This window comes from Hippoglossus hippoglossus, chromosome 11 (assembly GCF_009819705.1).
Source record: "Hippoglossus hippoglossus isolate fHipHip1 chromosome 11, fHipHip1.pri, whole genome shotgun sequence".
NCBI lineage: Eukaryota > Metazoa > Chordata > Actinopteri > Pleuronectiformes > Pleuronectidae > Hippoglossus > Hippoglossus hippoglossus.
This window is the reverse complement of record NC_047161.1, coordinates 6,740,974-6,760,071: the sequence shown is the minus strand read 5'-3', so window position 1 is coordinate 6,760,071 and position 19,098 is coordinate 6,740,974. Positions and strand designations below refer to the sequence as shown.

At 42.2% G+C, this 19,098-nt stretch overlaps 2 protein-coding genes across 6 annotated transcripts; one reads left to right on the top strand and one right to left on the bottom strand.

Annotated features, from left to right (window-relative positions):
• Positions 1-1,355: 1,355 nt before the first annotated feature.
• Positions 1,356-10,795, bottom strand: pbxip1a (pre-B-cell leukemia homeobox interacting protein 1a). Of its 5 annotated transcripts, none has more exons than XM_034600375.1 (11): positions 10,512-10,795; positions 9,655-9,783; positions 8,616-8,700; positions 8,448-8,515; positions 7,126-7,780; positions 6,184-6,408; positions 5,655-5,678; positions 5,200-5,243; positions 4,925-5,020; positions 4,586-4,766; positions 1,356-4,415 (listed from the first exon to the last, which is right to left on the bottom strand). In XM_034600375.1, the coding sequence occupies exons 2-11, from the start codon at positions 9,724-9,726 to the stop codon at positions 3,337-3,339; spliced, it is 2,529 nt and encodes an 842-aa protein (XP_034456266.1). In that variant the 5' UTR covers positions 9,727-9,783; positions 10,512-10,795; the 3' UTR covers positions 1,356-3,336. The 5 variants fall into 5 exon arrangements, with proteins under 5 accessions (XP_034456266.1, XP_034456268.1, XP_034456269.1 ...); XM_034600377.1 differs by lacking the exon at positions 10,512-10,795 and adding an exon at positions 10,269-10,489; XM_034600378.1 differs by lacking the exon at positions 10,512-10,795 and adding an exon at positions 9,950-10,193.
• Positions 10,796-13,062: 2,267 nt separating this feature from the next.
• On the top strand, positions 13,063-16,831 carry cks1b (CDC28 protein kinase regulatory subunit 1B). The gene is made up of 4 exons (XM_034600427.1): positions 13,063-13,203; positions 13,458-13,524; positions 13,678-13,805; positions 15,193-16,831. The coding sequence occupies exons 2-4, from the start codon at positions 13,466-13,468 to the stop codon at positions 15,240-15,242; spliced, it is 237 nt and encodes a 78-aa protein (XP_034456318.1). The 5' UTR covers positions 13,063-13,203; positions 13,458-13,465; the 3' UTR covers positions 15,243-16,831.
• The last annotated feature ends 2,267 nt before the right edge of the window (positions 16,832-19,098 follow it).

Sequence of the window (19,098 nt, the reverse complement as noted above, 5' to 3'; positions counted from 1 at the left end):
CCATTGCAATCAAGAGACAGAATCGTGTACGCCTCAGCAGGAATTAGTTTATACAAAACACGACAGGAGGAACACGCACTGTGACATATAGGCTACATCGCTCAGGAGGAAATGTGAGTGTAAGCGTTCAACCCCTCTCTCATTTCTCCTCTCTACATTGTCTGTTTGATATTTTGTAGTTGGAGATCGACATGCACTTTAAACGTAGTTCAGTTTCCTCTTCAGCCATGTACCTGGAGGTCATTGAGAGAAAATGCTCTCTCTCAAAGAAGAAGAAGAATTAGAGGACAGAATAAAGTACAGAAACATGCAGAGACGCCTGCATGCTGACTTGTCCGAAGAAGTCGAAGAATGACAAGAATCCCGCGCACGTTCAAAGAGAATGAGTCGTTCTCAATCATTGCTCACATTCTCCTTCATCTGCATCTCTGTTCCTGTGTGGCGACGGACTGGAAGTGACTTTGTGTCTGTGAATGTCTGAGTTCCTGTTCAGAGGATTTAATCTGGTTGTAAATATTTGCCTCGTGTGCATAGCTGTGAACAAGGTATCGTTTTCGCCCCCCCATGTACGTGTGTGAGTGTACAAGATAACTCAACAACACATGGGTGGATTTACACCAAACTTGGTGAGAATATCACTTGAAAGGGGATCTCCAGATGATTACCATTTGGAGCTGACTAGTCGAAGGTCAACAAAAATATGGTCGGAAAAACACATTTTCCAAGATTCTCCGCAAATTATTGGATATGAAGTGATAATCAGAAAATGGTATAATGCATATTTCAAAACTTAAAGGGCTGAACGACATGACCTGAATCTTATAGAGATGCTAAAATAATCTGATCATATGTTTGGAATGAGAGAAGAAGGGCGTCACTCTTAAGTCAGAAAATGATGTCATATAGTGCATACATTTATGCCACCAATAAGATTAGAGACACAATCTACAGCTTGTTTATATTAACCAATCATTCCTATCAATGTATCATATGGTATAAAATTACATAATTATGAATTGAGGTCAATGTAAACAACGTAGCATTGCCGAATGGGGTTATGTACAGCGAGTGCAGGTTATACGTCTGACCTCTGATGCTCTTCAATTAGTTCATGATCATAGCTGTGATAATAAATACTTGTCATACCATCACTTTCACTTTCTACCTGTGACTGAGTCAGATGTCACACGTCACTTATTGCTGAGTATCATCGTAAATCTTTCACAACTAAAACAGTCATTAACACAACTCTCTCTGACTCTGAGGCAGACGATATATTCTGTTATATCATCATTGAACCCCCCCCCCCCTACACATAATGGATGAATTCAATTAAATAACAGACACTGTTAACATGATGGTGAATTTTTTTTATTGAACTTAACACTGAACTTCCTAAAAGAGGACAAGACTCATGATGAGGAAAAACTAGAAATGATCCAAATTGAACAATACATCTGTCCAGTGATCAATAACATGCACATCATGGACCACATTGTCAGTAAACACACAGACCTACTGTTGTCCCACAAAGACAAACATACGTCTTAAATATTGCTTCCATAAATGTGTTTCATTAAAGGATTCATCTGTTCTGGTTAAACTTTCTCTTGATCCCTTTCGGTCTAAAAAAAGAAAAAGGAAAAGAAAAAACACTCCTCACAGCAGATAAAATAAAAATCTGTTCAACACATCATAAATAAAGCCTTTGACATTCATTCTCTGCCCTATAATTGCAAGTAGTGTAAACCTGTTTTCTTCTCATCCTCGCAGAAGCAAAAATAAATCAAAGTCCTTTTTCAGTCTAACCTTATTTGTGATGATAAAGGCACATACGCAGTAGCTGGCAAACTAAATTTCTGTAAACTAAAGGAAAAGTCAACATTTTCACATTAAAAGTTTATGATCTGCAACAGAGTGTGGCAATTCTGTCGAATAAGGAAAAGTGTTGCAGTGTAGTTGACAGAATAAATAAACATTTTACTCTTCAAAGCTTCTTTCAATCTAAAAAAAATAGCCGAAAAATGAGAAATAACAATCACAATCTGTCGCTTTTCACTTCACATCCCCCGAAGGAGGGAAACTTTCAGGATATCAAACATTACTACGAAATAAAAAGAAAAAAAAAGAAATATTTCTGTTAAAGCGTAATGCTACGATACCTTATAGACAATGTTGTGTACCATTCTCGTACCTTTGCCACGTTTATTCAACTCATTCAAAATAAAATGTAGCAGCTTCCTTATTTTTCTTTTGACTAAATGTCAATTTGCATCAACAAAAAAAGGAAAATGAAATTAAAATACTGAAACAGATCTTGGGATGGACGTCCTCATGGCTACATTGCAAAGAGAGTATTAAAGAAAACCGGTGGACTAAAACAAGTACATGAAATGTAAATCGTGAGAAATTAAAACGTTGCTGTAAATGTGAATGTTTGAGAAAAGTGCTCAAGCGGTTTAGCAGTCTTCACTTCATCCGTGGCTGTACATTTCTAAATCGGTTTGTCCTATTGCTGTGTTCTTTGAGCAGCTTCGCAAACTGGTTCCTGGTTGTTCCAGACATCTGCTGTCAACTGGCAGTTGGAAAAACCTCCAACAAATCTAGAGGCCAAACACTTGGGGCTCTAAAACAGTGCTCTTTGTCTGTCTCTGTGTGTGTGTGTCTGTGTGTTGTGTGCTGCTCTCACAAAACAGGTCTGACTTGATCTTATTCCTATCACTGAAAGAACCGGGATCTCATCCTCTGGGATCAAACAGTTACACCCAACTTGACTACACACAGATAGTATCAACAGAAAACCTCTGAGCCTTTGTTTTAACCTGTTTGGAGCAGAGATCACGTGATAAGGGAGAGAACGTCAAATTTCAGGGTCAATTTAACACGACCTTCTGTATTTGACAACTTATCTAATATGATATGAACTGCATGAATAGATTCAACCTGTTTCCACTGGTGCTGAACAGAATTATTTGCAAATACCATCTCCTTACAACCCTAGGTTTTAGTGTGATGTGAATATTATCAGTTTGAATTTACATTATGAGCTGCAACATGCACTAGTTACTGAGAAAACACTATATAGCAGAGGAAAACCCACACAACACATGACTGAAAGACTTAGGAAAGCAAGACCTGACAGAGGTAGCTGACAACACCTAAGTCCAGAATGACACGTACGAGTCAAGCTTATAATTAAAGACTCGGAGGGTCACATTTATGAGAGGCACAACCACTCTACGCCAGAAGCTACTACAATTACAGCTCTGAAGAGGAGAGGGTAGGCGAGAGAAGTCCTACCAAACCACCACTTGTGCTGCATCCTAGTGTTGTATTTTACTTCTTTTCCCAAACGACACTCAATTCAAGCTGTGCGGCAAACTTCCAGAGGGCTTCTCGTTCAAACTCCTCCATCTCCTCCTCCAAGGAGTCATTGTCCTTCTGCCCGTCGCCTTCCAGGACGTCCACCATGTCCTCCAGAATGTCCGCTACGTCCTCAGCGAAGTCGCCGAAGCGAACCCTGTCGTGGACAAACACGCCGTCCTCAAAGAACTCCGCGGTCAGCTTTCGAATTTTGTCCTTGTTCTCGGACACAGACCCTTCGAGCTTGCTCAGGTAGCCCTCCAGCAGTTCCTCAAACTCGGGCAGCTCCACGGCGTAGAGCCCCTCCTTGCTGGCGCAGTCGTCCACAGAGGTGCAGCCCAGCTGGGGTTTGAAGTTTCGTCTGAGCTTCTGCTCCTGGTCTCTCCAGAAGTCGTTGTGGTTGTACTGGTGAGTCTGGCGGGACTGGTGATGCTGATTCTGCTGATTCTGGTGGTTATGGTTGTGGTTGTGGGATTTTTTACTTGGCTGGGTGTGCCACGGCTTCTCCTTCCTCCGGTCCTCTCTGTCCACCCTGCGCTCGTCCTTCTTCTTCTCCCACTCGTCCTGGTGTTTCCTCCATGCCTCTTTGTGCGAGTTTTGCTTCTGGGGCTTCCACTCCTCCTTCCTCTTCTCGTCTTTCTCCTTCCATCCTCCCTCTTTGCCGTGCTTCCACTCTTTCTCTCCTCTCCACTCCTTCTTTTCTTCTTTCTTCCAGTGGTCCCGCTCAACGTTTTTACCTTTGTTCCCTTTCCATTTGGAATCCTGTGGTTTCTTCTTCCCCCACCTCTCGACTTGTTCAGAGAGCTTCTTCTGGATCTCCTCCAAACTGTCGGTGACGCGTTTCCTGCTGCCGCCATGTTTTTTCATCCCCTCCAGTCTCTGTCTGCTCTCCTCCAAAAGCACCTTCTGTCTCTGGAGTTCCTGCTTCAGCTTGACTCCCTCGTTCTTTTCCTTTCTCCTCTCGGGCTCAGCTGCTTTCTGGTCACTCTGATCATCTTTGACACCGGGCTGAGGAGCTGGACCAGGAGTTGCTGGAGGCATTTTTTGATCAACTGTAAAGTAAGTATAAGATATTAAAGTTAAAGTAAAAAAAAATATCACTGAGAACAGTTATTATTGCACAGTACCCTCCTTTTTGCATTTTCATTTCAATAAATAGTAAATGACTTAAAAAATACAGCAGAAAAGACGATTAAATCACTTGATTTACTTCACATCATACCTGTGAGCTGGTTGAGTTCCGTCACTCTGGCCCTCAGACTCTCCAGCTCTTTCTTCAGTTCTGGCAGAGACGACAGCTCCTCCTTCAAATTTGCATTTTCTTGTTCCAGATCTGCTTTTCCTTTCTCATCTCCGCTTTCTGACACTGATTTAAGTGCCGACTCCATTTCTTCTTTCTGAGACTGAAAGAGAAAGAAAAATAGACGGTTAAAGCCTAGTGCCTTAATCACACAATACACAATTTGGAAAAGTGTTAAATGTAAATATGCCGTGGCAATGAATTGAGACATCATGGCCACATAAAACAACATAATTTGCATGAATATGACTGTACACTGACCTGCAGTTGAGCCTCTAGCAGAGCAATGTGTTGGTTTTCCTGTGTCAGTTTATCCAATAACTCTTTCATATCCTGTGGATCACCGCTAAGCCAGTCCTGGATGGAAAATCATTGGCAAATGAATAATACAAATATTTCAAAAATAATCCCGTCTTTTTATCTTATCATTTGTCTGAAAGTTGTGAGTTTTCTTTAAAGGCAGCACTGTATGGACACACACGGACAACATATACCACTGAGGTTGAGTAAATGGAAAGAGAGACAGTGGAACAGACCTGGCTTTGTTCTCCATCGCTCAGTTCAGAGGCGTCAAAATCACCTGTCAGATAAGAAAACACATCTTTCACACAAGTCTGACAACAGACTGATTTGTTGACACAGCTTCCAGGCAGTCGTACAGCAACATAAGCTTCTTTTGTTGTGAAGTGCATTTTCTGAGGCCAGGCCACAGCTACACAGAAACTATTTATTTAGACTGATTATTTGAAATTACTTTTGAATGGTGTAATATATTTACTTTACCAAGCTAATGGCCTGCACCTCAATTTAAGCACTCTTATCATCCAGTGAGCCCTTCCAAAGTGACAAAGAGTGTTATGGTACAGTTAGAAATGCGTGTTATTAACCACTGCACGAAGTGTTAGGCTGGATAAGTGCTCGGAGAAGCTACTGAGTATCAGCCAGCTGGTGCAGAAGCTTACACTGCTGACTAATCTAGTACTAGACGTACCATAATCCAGGTCAGAGGGGAAACCTGTTGACACAGTTCATTATAGTCAACAAGGTCTGAGAACAGACACCGTACTGCTGCTGAAAACATGCTCATGTATTTTTTAAATACTGGCATTGTCAAATAAGGTAATGCGAAATAAAAAGAATTACAATAAACCCTAAAACTGTCAAATCTCTTGCAACAGGTACAAGCAGGCGATACACAGAAAGCAAAAACTGTCAAAAAGCATTATTAAGGGTTAGGTAATAAGAGATTTGTGCAATAAAAGAAACTTGTCTGACTGTAAACAGTGAACGGAAGAGACTGAAAGAGCCTGATTATTCACTGTCTAAACCGGAAGACACAAAATTGCCCGTTGCCCCCAGAGGCTACTTTGTGTTCAGATGAAAGCCGATGGGCTCTGAGATTGGGTAATAATTATCTTAATCATGTCTTTTTATTGTTGATACGGTAGCAACTTTCCCTTTATCTGACCATAAAAGCAGAAACACACTGGCAAGCTTTGTTAGACGTAAGAGGAACTCACCTGAGAGGAAGAGGGAACCTAAAAAGAGCAGGATCAGGGCTCCCACAATGCACTTGTTCATGGACAACCATGGCTTCTCCTCCTTCACAGGCAGCTTGAACTCCACTTCCTCGTCCTCGTCGTCCTCGTCTGACGTTCTTGATCTCGGCCCCTCAAAAGGCGGGATGTTCCTCCTCCTCACGCCATCATCGAAGCCGCTTGTGTCGCCAAAACTAGTGGATGGCTCTGAGAAAAGTAGAAACATGACAAAGAGGAAGCAATGAGTGACTTCAACAAATCATCTCCACGTATTTGGCAACAGCAGAAGAAAAACTAGACTTAATTCCAAAATCATAATCATCTACAGGCAGACTGTCTCACACAAAACACTCAGAAGTATGTGAACACATGTGCTGTAAAACTCAACAGTGTGTAAACACTGTGTAAAAAAAGAAGAAAAGTTAGTGCTGCTCGTGACATTTACCCACTAAATTACAACAACAGTAATTTCATGCATGGGAGTTTCTTATTTTCTTAGCTGGGTGTATGCCTCTCTGTAATACTGATAAATCTCTCTCCAGCCGTTGGTGTGACACAGAGAAGAAACACGTTAATCAAATCTGCATGAAGACTCTCATTTCATTTCTCAAATGAAGGCCCCATGTTCTCTGTGTGGCAGCTGGTTTATAGAGATGGAACCAAATATCATATAACTTGGTTATACGACTTTGAAAACTACACAATGAACTGACGTGTCATCGACCTTAAGATGAGTCCGGCTTTGTTACTTGGTCTTGATTCCCTGAGTCACAATCTGGTTTCATATTGTGCATGTTTTTACATTAGCTAGTGCTTAAAAGTATCCCACAGCAAACACATATATTCCAGCATGGACAAACTGTACACAAAGCCCTCAGGTTATTCTAGCCTTGACATATCTTTCATGCAGCATCCATTCCATACCATCTTCTTCCTCTTCTTCTCGCTCGTCCTGCTCCCCTGTCTCCCATGTCTCTGTTGCCTCTGTTGCCTCTTCCTCTACCGCTGCCTCCTCCTCTGCCTCTACTGAACCAACAGTCTCTGGTGCAGGACTTTCATCGACGGGCTCCTCTGGCACCAGGCTCTCTGGGGCAGGGCTTGGCCGCTCGGTGCTTACTGGAGCAAAGCTAACATCAGCATCGACATGAGAGGGAGGATTGATGGCTGTAATGGTCTCTGTGGCAACGTTAACCTCAGGTTCAACGTCGAACACAGGACTCTCCTCAGCGGGGCTCGCAAGATCCTGCTCTACATCAGCAGGCGTGTCAAATGTTGGGTTTGCAGAGACAGGGAGATCAGTCACGGGAGCAGAGCAGGACTCCTCAAACTCAGATGGGAGTAGTTCAGCAGCAGAAATATCAAGTTGATCCTCCATATCAATGTTGGTGACAAAGGGTGTGGCCCCTAGGAGTTCATTGTCACTGCAGGGCGAGCTGGTGTCAATCTCATGAATAACTGGAGCCTGGCTCTCCATGTCGAGGTCTGGGGGGTCCATGGGGTCGTCTGGAATAGGACTCATCTGGGCCGGACTAGAAGGGATGGGACCTTCACTGGACACTGGAGACGTCTCCTGACAAACCTACAAGTAGAGAGAGAGACATTTGTTGCCATCAAGGTGTCTATTTTGCAATAAAGTCATATGATTTAGTTTAACGTGCACCTGTCTCCTTAACCCTACATTGTATAAAGTATGTCTCTACCATTTAATGGATTCCTATGTGGCTCCAAGTGACAATTTCAAGAGAAAAGTTCTCAAGTGTTAAATGTATATTGAGCATAGGCAGTTGCATATACGCCTGAGAAAGTTAACCAAGTTAAAAACCAGCATTTGATCGAGCATCACACTCAATTGAGCACCGAGCGTGACTGAAAACATTTAATTAGACTGGTTTCTATAAATATGTGCAAATTAGTGTGGCTTGATTGAACTTAAGGGGAGTATTGGGCTTTGGTGGAGATAAACACTCTACTGAGTTCCAATGTAATTATATTAAAGATCTGGCCTGTGCTGAACTGTTAAAACTCCACTGCAGTTACAATATGCTGGAGAGTAGGTATGTAAATGTGGTCAGATTACACAATCAAACAAGAAATTACACGGAACAAAAAAACCTCACAGTTGTATATGCAAATATGCTCCGGGCTAGGATTTGTTCTTGATACATTTTTTGGTATTGGCATGATAATAAAAAACAAATTAACATCTGTACTAAGTAAGATTATTACGTTGTTTATTGTGTACTAACCTGATGGCCTTCCTCTGACAGGACAGTCTCGACTGGAATGTCACTTGGTTTGAACTCCACAGCAGCTCCTGAACGGAGATCAACACAGTGTCAGACTATAATTTGAAATGTATGATGTCACAACCCATAACCGCAGATCTTGCTCCAGCTCCGTTCGCTGTCGGTTACCTGCCAACTCCTCGGAGAGACTGGGGACGTCGCCCAGGCTCTCGGTGCCGTCGTCCACAGGCCCGACATTCTCAACAGCAGCTTCCTGTGGAGTAAGACGATCCAAAAAGGTCAGGCTTCCTACAAGCATTAACATTAACACCTATAGTACACGTATTGGCAATGTTGACCTTGACATTTACAGCACAACCGTTAAAAGGGCGCGAGCTCGCCCTACGCACATAAATGCCCGGACTGAGGGATGTAGTGATAATTCTAGTAGATCACAGTTATATTTTGTAACTTGTGACGTGTCATGTTGTTGTCTTGATAAACGATAGGTAATCAGATTACTTCCAAAATGATTTCTGACAACTGCTGCTACAAACTACAGTAAGTTTGACTTATTGTCAAATTAAACGTTATACATGCTCCTATATAATTCTACACTGTGAAGTAAACACTCATATTAATGGATTCAAATGTGTCTTGTTTAGTCCTTTACTCTCACTGATATAAATGGAACTCATACAAACTATTCCCCCTCTGTAATTCAACATCACCACATACTACAACAAAAACTGAGCACTCTAACCATCATGAGGGTAGAATTATTTTTGAAGGGCTGCTGTATTAGCCTCATTTAGTTTCAATGAGGTGTTCTTAATTAAATTTATGTAATTTAATATATATTCTGAGGAGGATCTTTGGTTGATATCAATAAGTTTGTCATGAATTATCTGATTTAACACAGTCACACTTAGACAAAAATACCTGCACATAAATACACCATAAAAAAAACTAACAAAATAAAGTCAGTGGCAAACAGATTAATAAATACACACACATTTCATGATTGTACATTGGACCTGGACAGAATCTAATCAATTGGCCACAACTTTCGCTGTGATTTCCTCAGCGTGGGCGTCTCAAGGCTGCAGGTTCAGACATGTTACACGAGACAGAATCATACAACCAACGCTCCACAGTTATATCCAGGCCCACGGATCTCCAGGCACTCCCCCCCCCCCTGATGTGTGCCCTGGATCTGGGGTCTTACCTCGGGGGAGAGGAGGGTCCAGCTGTTGGTCGAGGACGCACTGCTCCCTGTGCTGTTGCTGTGGTCAGACATCGCCGCCTGCAGGCTCACTTCGGCACAGCACGGTTGCAGATTCGGCTCAGTGATATTCTGCAGACAGAAACATGGTGAACACGCCTGATGCATACGACACAAGCACTGTTGGGGTTACAACTATCTCCTGCATGCATTGATCTGACTGCAGCTTGGTTATTACAGACACAACAAGCAGCATAGGCATTGTCTTACACGTGAGAGTCACATTGTGTCTTCTCACCTGCAGTATTCTGCTGGTTGTTACATAAAAGACAGTCTAGGAGGAAGGGATTATGCATTTACGGGACAATTTGGGAGCTAAATCGTCGCACACATGGAACTAGGAGCAGATTGCCGTTGTTATGCAACAATATGGTGGCGCCCACACGATAGAGCTGCGCAGTTACACAGCAGCTTCCAGTCAGATGGAACCAGAACCAGCTGATCACATTCACTTCCAGCCAAAAAGAGGATCCTCCATTGATTCAGAGCCCCGTTGTCCGTTCAAACCACCAAACATGGCGAGAACCACCCGTGATGCGGGGACGAGTCACACTCACCTGACGCTCGTCTACTCGGCTGCAGCGAGTAGGGGGCACAAATGACGGTCTGTGGTTGTTGTAGCAACCGAATTCAAGGTGGAGACGTGATGGTAAACAAAGGATGGTGGACGGGGCTCTATCTCCCACTCCCACTCCCACTCTTCCGCGTTCCCAGTCGGGCCCCCGCCGCCGGCACCTCGCCTCAAACAACACCCGCTGCCCCCCGCGTCGCACGAACAACACGCACACGGTTTTATTTACCGGAGCTGCCTCGCCGCTGTTTTCCTCCGCGTCGCCGTTTTGTTTGGGTTTATTTTCTCCGCTTCTCTCTTCCGCTGAACTTGGGAACTTGGGAATTCCACGCTGCGTCACGTCGACCAATGCGCCGTCTCGTCCAATGGGATCCCGGCAAAGCCCCCGCGGCGCCCGCCCCCGCAGCGAGGCTGGACCAATCGGGGGAGAAGTGTCGCGTCAGGGTAAAGAGACAGGGCTCTGGTTGATTGACAGCTGCAGGTGACGGAGGCCCTGAGTGTGTTGATAATGCAGCTTCATGTGTGACCCATGCACACACACACAGCGTTCACACTCACACACACACACACATGGTATATATATACTGCAGGGAGAGGCTGCCTGCACCAGCCACACACTGACACGTCTGCAGAGTTATATTTACACTGAGGGACTTTACCACATGGACATCCCCTCCGCTCCTGTTGCTCCTGTGTGGACGTCCATTTCATCATCTGACTCCTTCTCTATTATTAGTCTGTGAACTGTTTTTTTCTTTGATAAGCAAATGTACACGTGTCTATACCTTCAGGCCATCGTGTTCCTAAACTCATAAGACGAACAACCATCTGTTTTCCTGCCTGTTTGCACTTTATTTGGAAGAACAACCGAGACACACACAGTGCAATAACTGTACATACACATGTGCATTAACTATTCACACACACTCCATACAGTTAAAGTTGTTACTTCATTTGCAGCGAATGACACACTGCACTTTTAGTTTTGTATTGTATTGTAAGCTCTTTATACCGTGCTTTGATTCTAATTTAACTATTGCACTGCTGAGCTGAGTGGTTTGTTCTTGTCCAACAACTTTCATTGTACTGTCGACCGTGTGTTAACTGCATATGACAAATAAATCTTGAAACTTGAAACCTACATGTCTGCACATGACTGGATTAGCTGACAGCAATCAAATGAAGCAGACAACTTCGCAGGGGCCACCCAAGAGCCCCATGTTTAATTAACTGAAACTGTCATATATAGGTGTTTTTACAGGCGCTTGAGGGTGTGAATACAGTCATGCCTCTGCATGTATGCAATGAGAACCCAAACAAATCACTGCCATTAAAATGATGTGCTTAACCAGAAGGTTTCAGTTGGTTATTATTTTAATATAAGTGACAACACTATTCGATACAAATAAATAAATAGGCAAGTTGATATATGAATAAATACATAAATAAAGTAAAGTTTGATCAGGTTAATGTACTTAAATGCAAAAATATGGGAAGACCTTATAGTGTTGCAGACTAGGTGTTGCAACAAGGAAAATGCCTGGGGTCAAAATGAATCTACATGCCACTAACTTTTGTTTAAAACTTTACAATTTTGGTTGAAGACTAGAACGTCTGATGTGTATGTGATGGTGGTGGGGGCTTGCACCTACAATTTGATATGAGTATCATGGAATTGGACCTGGAAATATGCAATTTTATTGGTAATATGGTGACAGAATGATAACTTTGTAAACTTGTTGTCATCACTCTGCAGATCCTACTGCAGCTGCTACCAGATCTTCATAGCGGACAGACATCGGATCACTTTCTCTAACAGACTGGTTCAGCTCTGCTGCTGCAAGGACAGATCCAGGAAATCTTTCAATAACAATAACACTGTGCAACTCTTCACCTCTGTCGAAAGGTGAACTCTCAAAACCCTGATATATAGTTCCTCTCCACAACAAAACTCTCAGCTCACTCCTGCAATAACTGTGAATTTGCACATGTTATATACATATTGTATTTTGTATGTCATGTTCCTACCTACCTCATTACATTGTCTTTAAATGCAAACAACTACTGCACACTTGTCTATTGTTCATAGTTTTTCATGTCTATCTATCTATCTATCTATCCATTATGTATCTCTCTCGCTCTCTCTGTCTGTCTATCTCTCTCTTGCTCTCTGTCTGTTTATCTATCGCTCTCTCTCGCTCCCTTTCTGTTTGTCTTTCTGTCTCTCTCTCTCTTTGTTTATCTATCTCTCTCTCTGTCTCTTTATCTATCTCTCTCTCTCTCTTTCTGTCTGTCTGTTTATCTATCGCTCTCTCTCTCTCCCTCTGTCTGTCTGTCTGTCTGTCTGTTTATCTATCGCTCTCTCTCTCTCCCTCTGTCTGTCTGTCTGTCTGTCTGTCTGTTTATCTTGCTGTCTGTCTGTCTGTCTGTCTCTCTCTCTCTCTCCCTCTGTCTGTCTGTCTGTCTGTCTGTCTCTCTCTCTCTCTATCTCTCTCTCTCTCTCTCTCTCTCTCGCTCTCTCTCTCTCTCTCTCTCTCTCTCTCTCTCTCTCTCTCTCTCTCTCTCTCTCTCTCTCTGTCTGTCTGTCTGTCTGGTGCAATAACATTAAACTATTCGAATTTGGCCTCGTGGCTCCCTATCAAAAAACCTGGGGGATGTTTTCTCCAGCCAATCGCAAGGCGGTGGGGTGATGGCGTCAATTTCCTGCGACTGACCGAACTGACCAATGGCAGGAGAGCTGCTCGCTTCGATTGGCCAATGGGGTGAGGCGAAGTGTATTTGAACGGTGAGAAGCGGGCTCGCCGACATTCGAGAGGGAAACAAAGGAGGCGGAAACATACCGCATCTGCAGCGCGTCAAAAAAAAAAAGAAGCTGGAATAACTAACTGTACCCGCGTCAGGAGAAGCTGTCAACCAACAAGGTAACTTCTCCACACGTATGTTTGCGTCGCGCGTCCGCAGAAACGTCCGATTTACTGTTTACATCCTCGGAAGTTGCCAAGAGGTAAAACTCTAGTTCTTCTCGGGCTAACTTTAGCGACGTTAGCTTAGCACGGCTCGCCTAGCATGACGACCTGAAGCTCGCTGTCACGCTCCACGCTAAACTGTGTCGCTAATGTGTTTTACGTGTGTGACTGTGAATGTTGACTAACTGTGAATAAAACCCCTCCAGCAGATCCCATCATGTCTCACAAACAGATCTACTACTCGGACAAGTACGACGATGAGAAATACGAGTACAGGTGAGCACCACATGTACTTTAACTGTGTCAGTGTGTCACTGTTATTCCACAACAAATATAAGTACACCCAAGGTAACATTGTACTGAGACTGTCATGGTTTATGATGCACTGCTTTTACATTTCTGTTGAACATCTGTATGTTCCCTCCACAGACATGTAATGCTGCCCAAAGACATCGCAAAGCGTGTTCCCAAAACCCACTTGATGTCTGAGACCGAGTGGAGGAACCTGGGTGTCCAACAGAGCCAAGGATGGGTGCATTACATGATTCACCAGCCAGGTATGTCCTCTCGATGCTGGGACACCGAGCGCGTCACAACAACTTAGCTGAAGATGTACCAGTAATTAAAAAGATGCCCTAAATATCCCATGTTGATATGAGCCTGCTTTTGTTGGTCAACTTTTGACGTGGTCGCTTTTCCTGTCAGGGCCCCCACGCTTTGGAACAATCTCCCTGAGAAAATCTCTTTTTAATGCCCTAAAGACATATTTTTATAGGTCTGCTTTTTCCTAACCCTGATATTAGTGTATTTGTAACTTTAAATAATGTTTTGATTGTATCTAAGGACAAGGACTGACTTAATTTCGCTCATATCGGTTCATTCGGTTTATATTTCCCCCAAACAATCGGTCGGGTTTCCCCTACGTTCTGTCGTATTACTGCTGCATGTCCTCTCCTCACTCATATCGTTCATTAATCGTAATCGAGGTAGAACTTTTGATAGTGATATTGATTTGTAGTCATATTGCCCTATTTTTATCTTGTTTTCACTCTTTCCTCATCTGTCATCATTCTGTATCTGTGCTCTATTGTTTTTTAATTGGTTCTTATTATTTGCTATTAACCACCTCCCATTGTCTGCCTTACATTTTTCATTTTTAATGTGTGAAGCACCTTGTTACTGTGTTTTTAAAAGGGGCTGTATAAATAGTTTATTATTAGAAGTCTGCTGCTGGAGCTAGTAGCAGACCATCACCAGACTGTTTGAGACAAGTCTTGGTTTTTGTTAGTAAATATCATCGGGATTTGTTTTGCACTAAAGTTTTGTACAAGTTATAACATTATAATATGATGACACAGGGTTAAAGTTTCTTTTACTGTCACATATCTATAAAATGTTTCTGTATGTTCTAAGAGAAATAGTTTTGACTGATTATAAACTGAAACTAGGCACATGACACAGTACAGAAGACTAGAGCTATTCATTATGTTTAATAATGTGTTTTTTATTCAACTGATCTTTAGGCTACTCAGGAAAAAAGAGGAACATGAATGCCACAGTTCCAAGATGCCAACGTGGCTATTTATATTTGTCACGTTGGTCGGAGGATTATTTTGTCTAGTTTGATCAGCTGAGCAAATGATTGGCTTTTTTGTTTTATGACAAAATAAATCCTTTAATGACTCTTGTCGGGTGTCTTGCATTCAAACGTGCACTTTTACACCTTGTTGAAGAGGTGTGCCAGTTATTGGTTAACATTTCAATAGGTTTGGTGCCCACAAGCATATGGACAACAGATGCGAAGTCACACCTTCCATTAAAACCAAAAAAGGTGTAATGGCAGTTCCAAGAGTCGAGTTTCCCCACTAAGAAAGCATCACAGATGTTCAAGTATGATTATCTCTGCTGACATATTGCCCTTTTCTTTTTTTCGTCCGCCTCCAGAGCCGCACATCTTGCTGTTCCGACGCCCTCTGCCAAACCAAAAAGCATAAGTGAGCGATGCTCTGGGTCCTCAGAAGATCAGCCCCACTTATGTGCTACAGATCAACGCATCAAAATAGGGATCATGCTGTCAGACTACTAAGGTCTCTTGTGGTAGGTGACTTGTAATTTGGGCCTGATCACGGTGGACCTGGATAAGGACTTTCACACTTATGAACAATGGTTGTGGAACGGAGTTTGCGTTGAAGGAACAAAATCATCACCATTCTCGTGGGGGAAAAGACTTGTGCACGTGTTAACAGCAACACACTGTTTGCCAGAACCATTCAGATCAGCCAACACTGTCCCTTTGTCTGAATCTGTCCGTCCAACTTGCCAAACCTGCCTGGACATTTGAGCTTTTTAGAACAATTGTTAAAAGATGTGGGGAATCAAACATGTGAGTTATTCTAACAGAGTACATTCTGGGTAAAGCTCCGGTCACAGCACAAGCCAGGTAGGAAAGTTGGATCCTAAATTCAGTTTCACTCAACTTTGAAATGTCAAACTGGGGTTTTAAGTGACGTATTGCTGCTCCGTTTAAATGACGCTGTCAATCAGCATTTAACAATTTTGTAATATACATGAAAAGCTGCATCTATAGTTGTCACCTAGAAACTAGTTCTGATCACTTTTTCCAGAAGAGCGTTCATCAGATTGAGGCCTATTTAAAACACTTTTGTTGCTGGGTGATTGTACTAGTGAGCTGCTCGGTATTTATGATTGTTTTGACATCTCTGAAATAAATGCAAACTTTAAAATCTCATTAGTTCCGACGTGTCTCGACAGTATTTGGAGTTCACCGCTACTGTGTGGTTATGCTGGACCACTCGACTCGTAAGATAAATACTCAAAAAGATAAAATACCGGCAGTTGGTGGCTTTAATGGCAAACGCGACCCTACAATGCTCTTATAGAATAAGTGGAGATCACAGATGTTGGAAAGGCTGCCGCATTTATATGTTTGGTGTTGCATGAGATCGTTTTGAGGCCGTGACATTTCTCCCTTTTGAATACTTGCACCCACCTATAAGTACTGATCTGTCGATGCCTTACTTCCACTCACTGAGCTGCTCTGCTGTCATGTGTTGATTTTTGCCTTAACGTTCTTCAGTGACGTTGTACATTTTGTTGAGTCTGAAACACGTGTAGGCACAGAGCTGCTTTTCTTTTTCAGGGTCATAAAATCTATATATGGGGAAAGTTGTGATGTATTCTCTGAAACAACTGAAATCTCATATCTTTGGATTTAGTGTACGTAGGGGATTGACCCGGTCTGTTAACACCAGACTACTGGATTACTACAGATGAAGTGTAGAATGGATCATGCCTCACTTTGCATTGTAACATGTTGCAGCTGCATTGAAATGAAAAAAATGTACTCGTCTGTTTTGCAAAAATGTTTTTGAATAGTCGGTGCTGGAATATCTACAAGTATCTTCACTTTAATCTCTTAGCTTTTATCCAATCATGTCGTGTTTGGTAAAATCAGCCAGACAACAGCATGAAATTCTTTTGACTACGCTCTTATTTCTCATCTGTTTCCTGTCTCTGTCAAATGTAAAATAAAGGAAGCTCACATTTGGGCAGTATCAGGTGATTTTAATGTCCTTTCCAACAGCTGACAAACTTCTGTTAACTGCACGTAACGGTGTCACACCAGACATTTGAAAACCACAAAGCCAATGATGTGCACCTCCTCTGCCAGTGGAAACCTGTCACATTGTTGTATTGCATTCATTTCATGCAAATGTAATGTGCACAGGGCACACCCGCAATAGCACAGGGAAATCAATCAGGCTTATTTTAACATCTCTTTGTGCTTATACCGCTCAGAAAATAAATGTAAACCTGGTTTAATGCAAAATGTTTTCTAATACAGCTGTGTAAGTACATTAGAATATTATTATATACTAGGTCTTAAATATGTTTAGGTAGGTATTGATTATTTTAACGCTACTTCAATCATGCTTTAAAATGAGTTTTCCAAGAGAGCTGTTTTGGTGGCATTCTTTCTCAACGATCCAGATATTGGAACGTTGTAAGACTACAAACAAGATGCATGTGGAACTAACAACTGAGTCTACAAACACTAGGTCTGAATTTACCTCATTACACTCAGCCTAGCTGTGGGAAAGACTCGATACCTACTGTACTGTCTCTGCCTGCAGTTTGAGGGATAACGTGTCATTTCAGGCTTATTCTCTACTCTGCTACCTCACTGCATCTTCAATTATGGGGAAGTGTAAGTAATTCTGGGACTCTGATATTCATATCTGTTGAACTTTACATAAATCTTGAATTCCATTTATTATAATTATATAAAAAGGTTGTTGAAACCTGCATAAACCCTGTTATGTATTTACACTGACATGGTTTTCTGTCAACGACTTCCAGTAATTCAAAGCTTCTGTCTGACTCAATTTGTGTGTTAGTGGAATACGTGGCAGCTCTAACTGTGCTGTAAAGTTTCCATGTGTATGATAATCGGGTGTTGCGACACATCTCCTCACTCTACCTATTGTAGTATAATGGGATGAGCCCTGCTGCTATAAAGCTGTGATCTGACAAAATGTGCAGGCGTGTGTGCCAGATGGCGCTCTCTGTGAATATGTGATATTATGGTGTGTACAGTTGGTGGTTTTCCAGTGGCACAGTGATACGGCATCTGTTGTCTGGCACTGTGACCGGACTCTTGTTTTACTTATTAGTTGCCTGTAATTCAATTCCAATTCCTCCATGTGTAATCTGGGTCTCATTTACGGGTAAACGTCTTTGTGAGCGTAATGGACAATATTTTACTGAATGGGCAAGTCGTTACAGTGCGCTGTCATAATGGGAGAGGCAGACGCAGCATCTGCTGCCCATTTAGCATTTATACATGCTGTGGATTATTGCTGAACAGAGGTTTTAATGAACAGACTGGATCATTCAGAGGATTTGTTGTTCATTTTAAGAGGATTCAGCTCTTTGTAAATTAAGTTTTCTTCTCTAAGAGCCTGTGATGAAAAGCACTTTATTCCCATGTGAGAATTTTAATCCTGAACTAACAGAAATATGACAACAGTCATGACGAAATCCTCGTCTGACGAAAATGACTTTGTTACACAAATGTTTGGCAATCACTCATTTTTATTTAAGCACCCAATCCCTGGAAGGGATTGTTGTCGTCTTTTGTGTTCGTATTACATTTAAAAACAAAGAAAACTTCCTATTTCTCATCATGCTCAGTTTCATTAGACTTAATTCTCCTGGTCAGCGCATAATAATCAAATTGAGACTAAATATAACCCATTCACCGATTCAATGCAATAATGAAATTCTCAAAAGAGCAGGATGTGAAAAACGGAGCCTCAATGATGTCTCTGCTGTGATGCAGTTTCACACATTGGACTGTGGAGGGCAGTACTACACAACTATGATAAACAGGGAGACTACATTAATTCAACTGGCTCTTTTTTTTTTCATATATGCTGCATTGATCACAATGTAAACACAGAGGCTGCTCACTGAGTGTTATTTAGACAGAATCATCAGCTTCTATTTGTCACATTTCTGTGATGTTTTGCTGCTCTGATCTTTATCTGTTAGTCTTTGTCCCACATGCATTCAGACTGATTCGATGCAAACAGCTCGTTGCAACAGTCAACATCGTAGATATTATCCACACAACTTTTGAAAGTCATTGGTAATGGAGGAAAGAAAATATTCTGCAAGTCACAGGGAGATGACGATTTCTGGAAAACCTTGCCCAGGTATAATCACAAGTCTGTGATGGTCCGCAATCTGAGCCTCTCGCTGAGATCCAGAGATGTGCCGTGGGCAGGGAAAGACGCCTTAAGGTGGAATAAGAAAAAAAATTGCTTG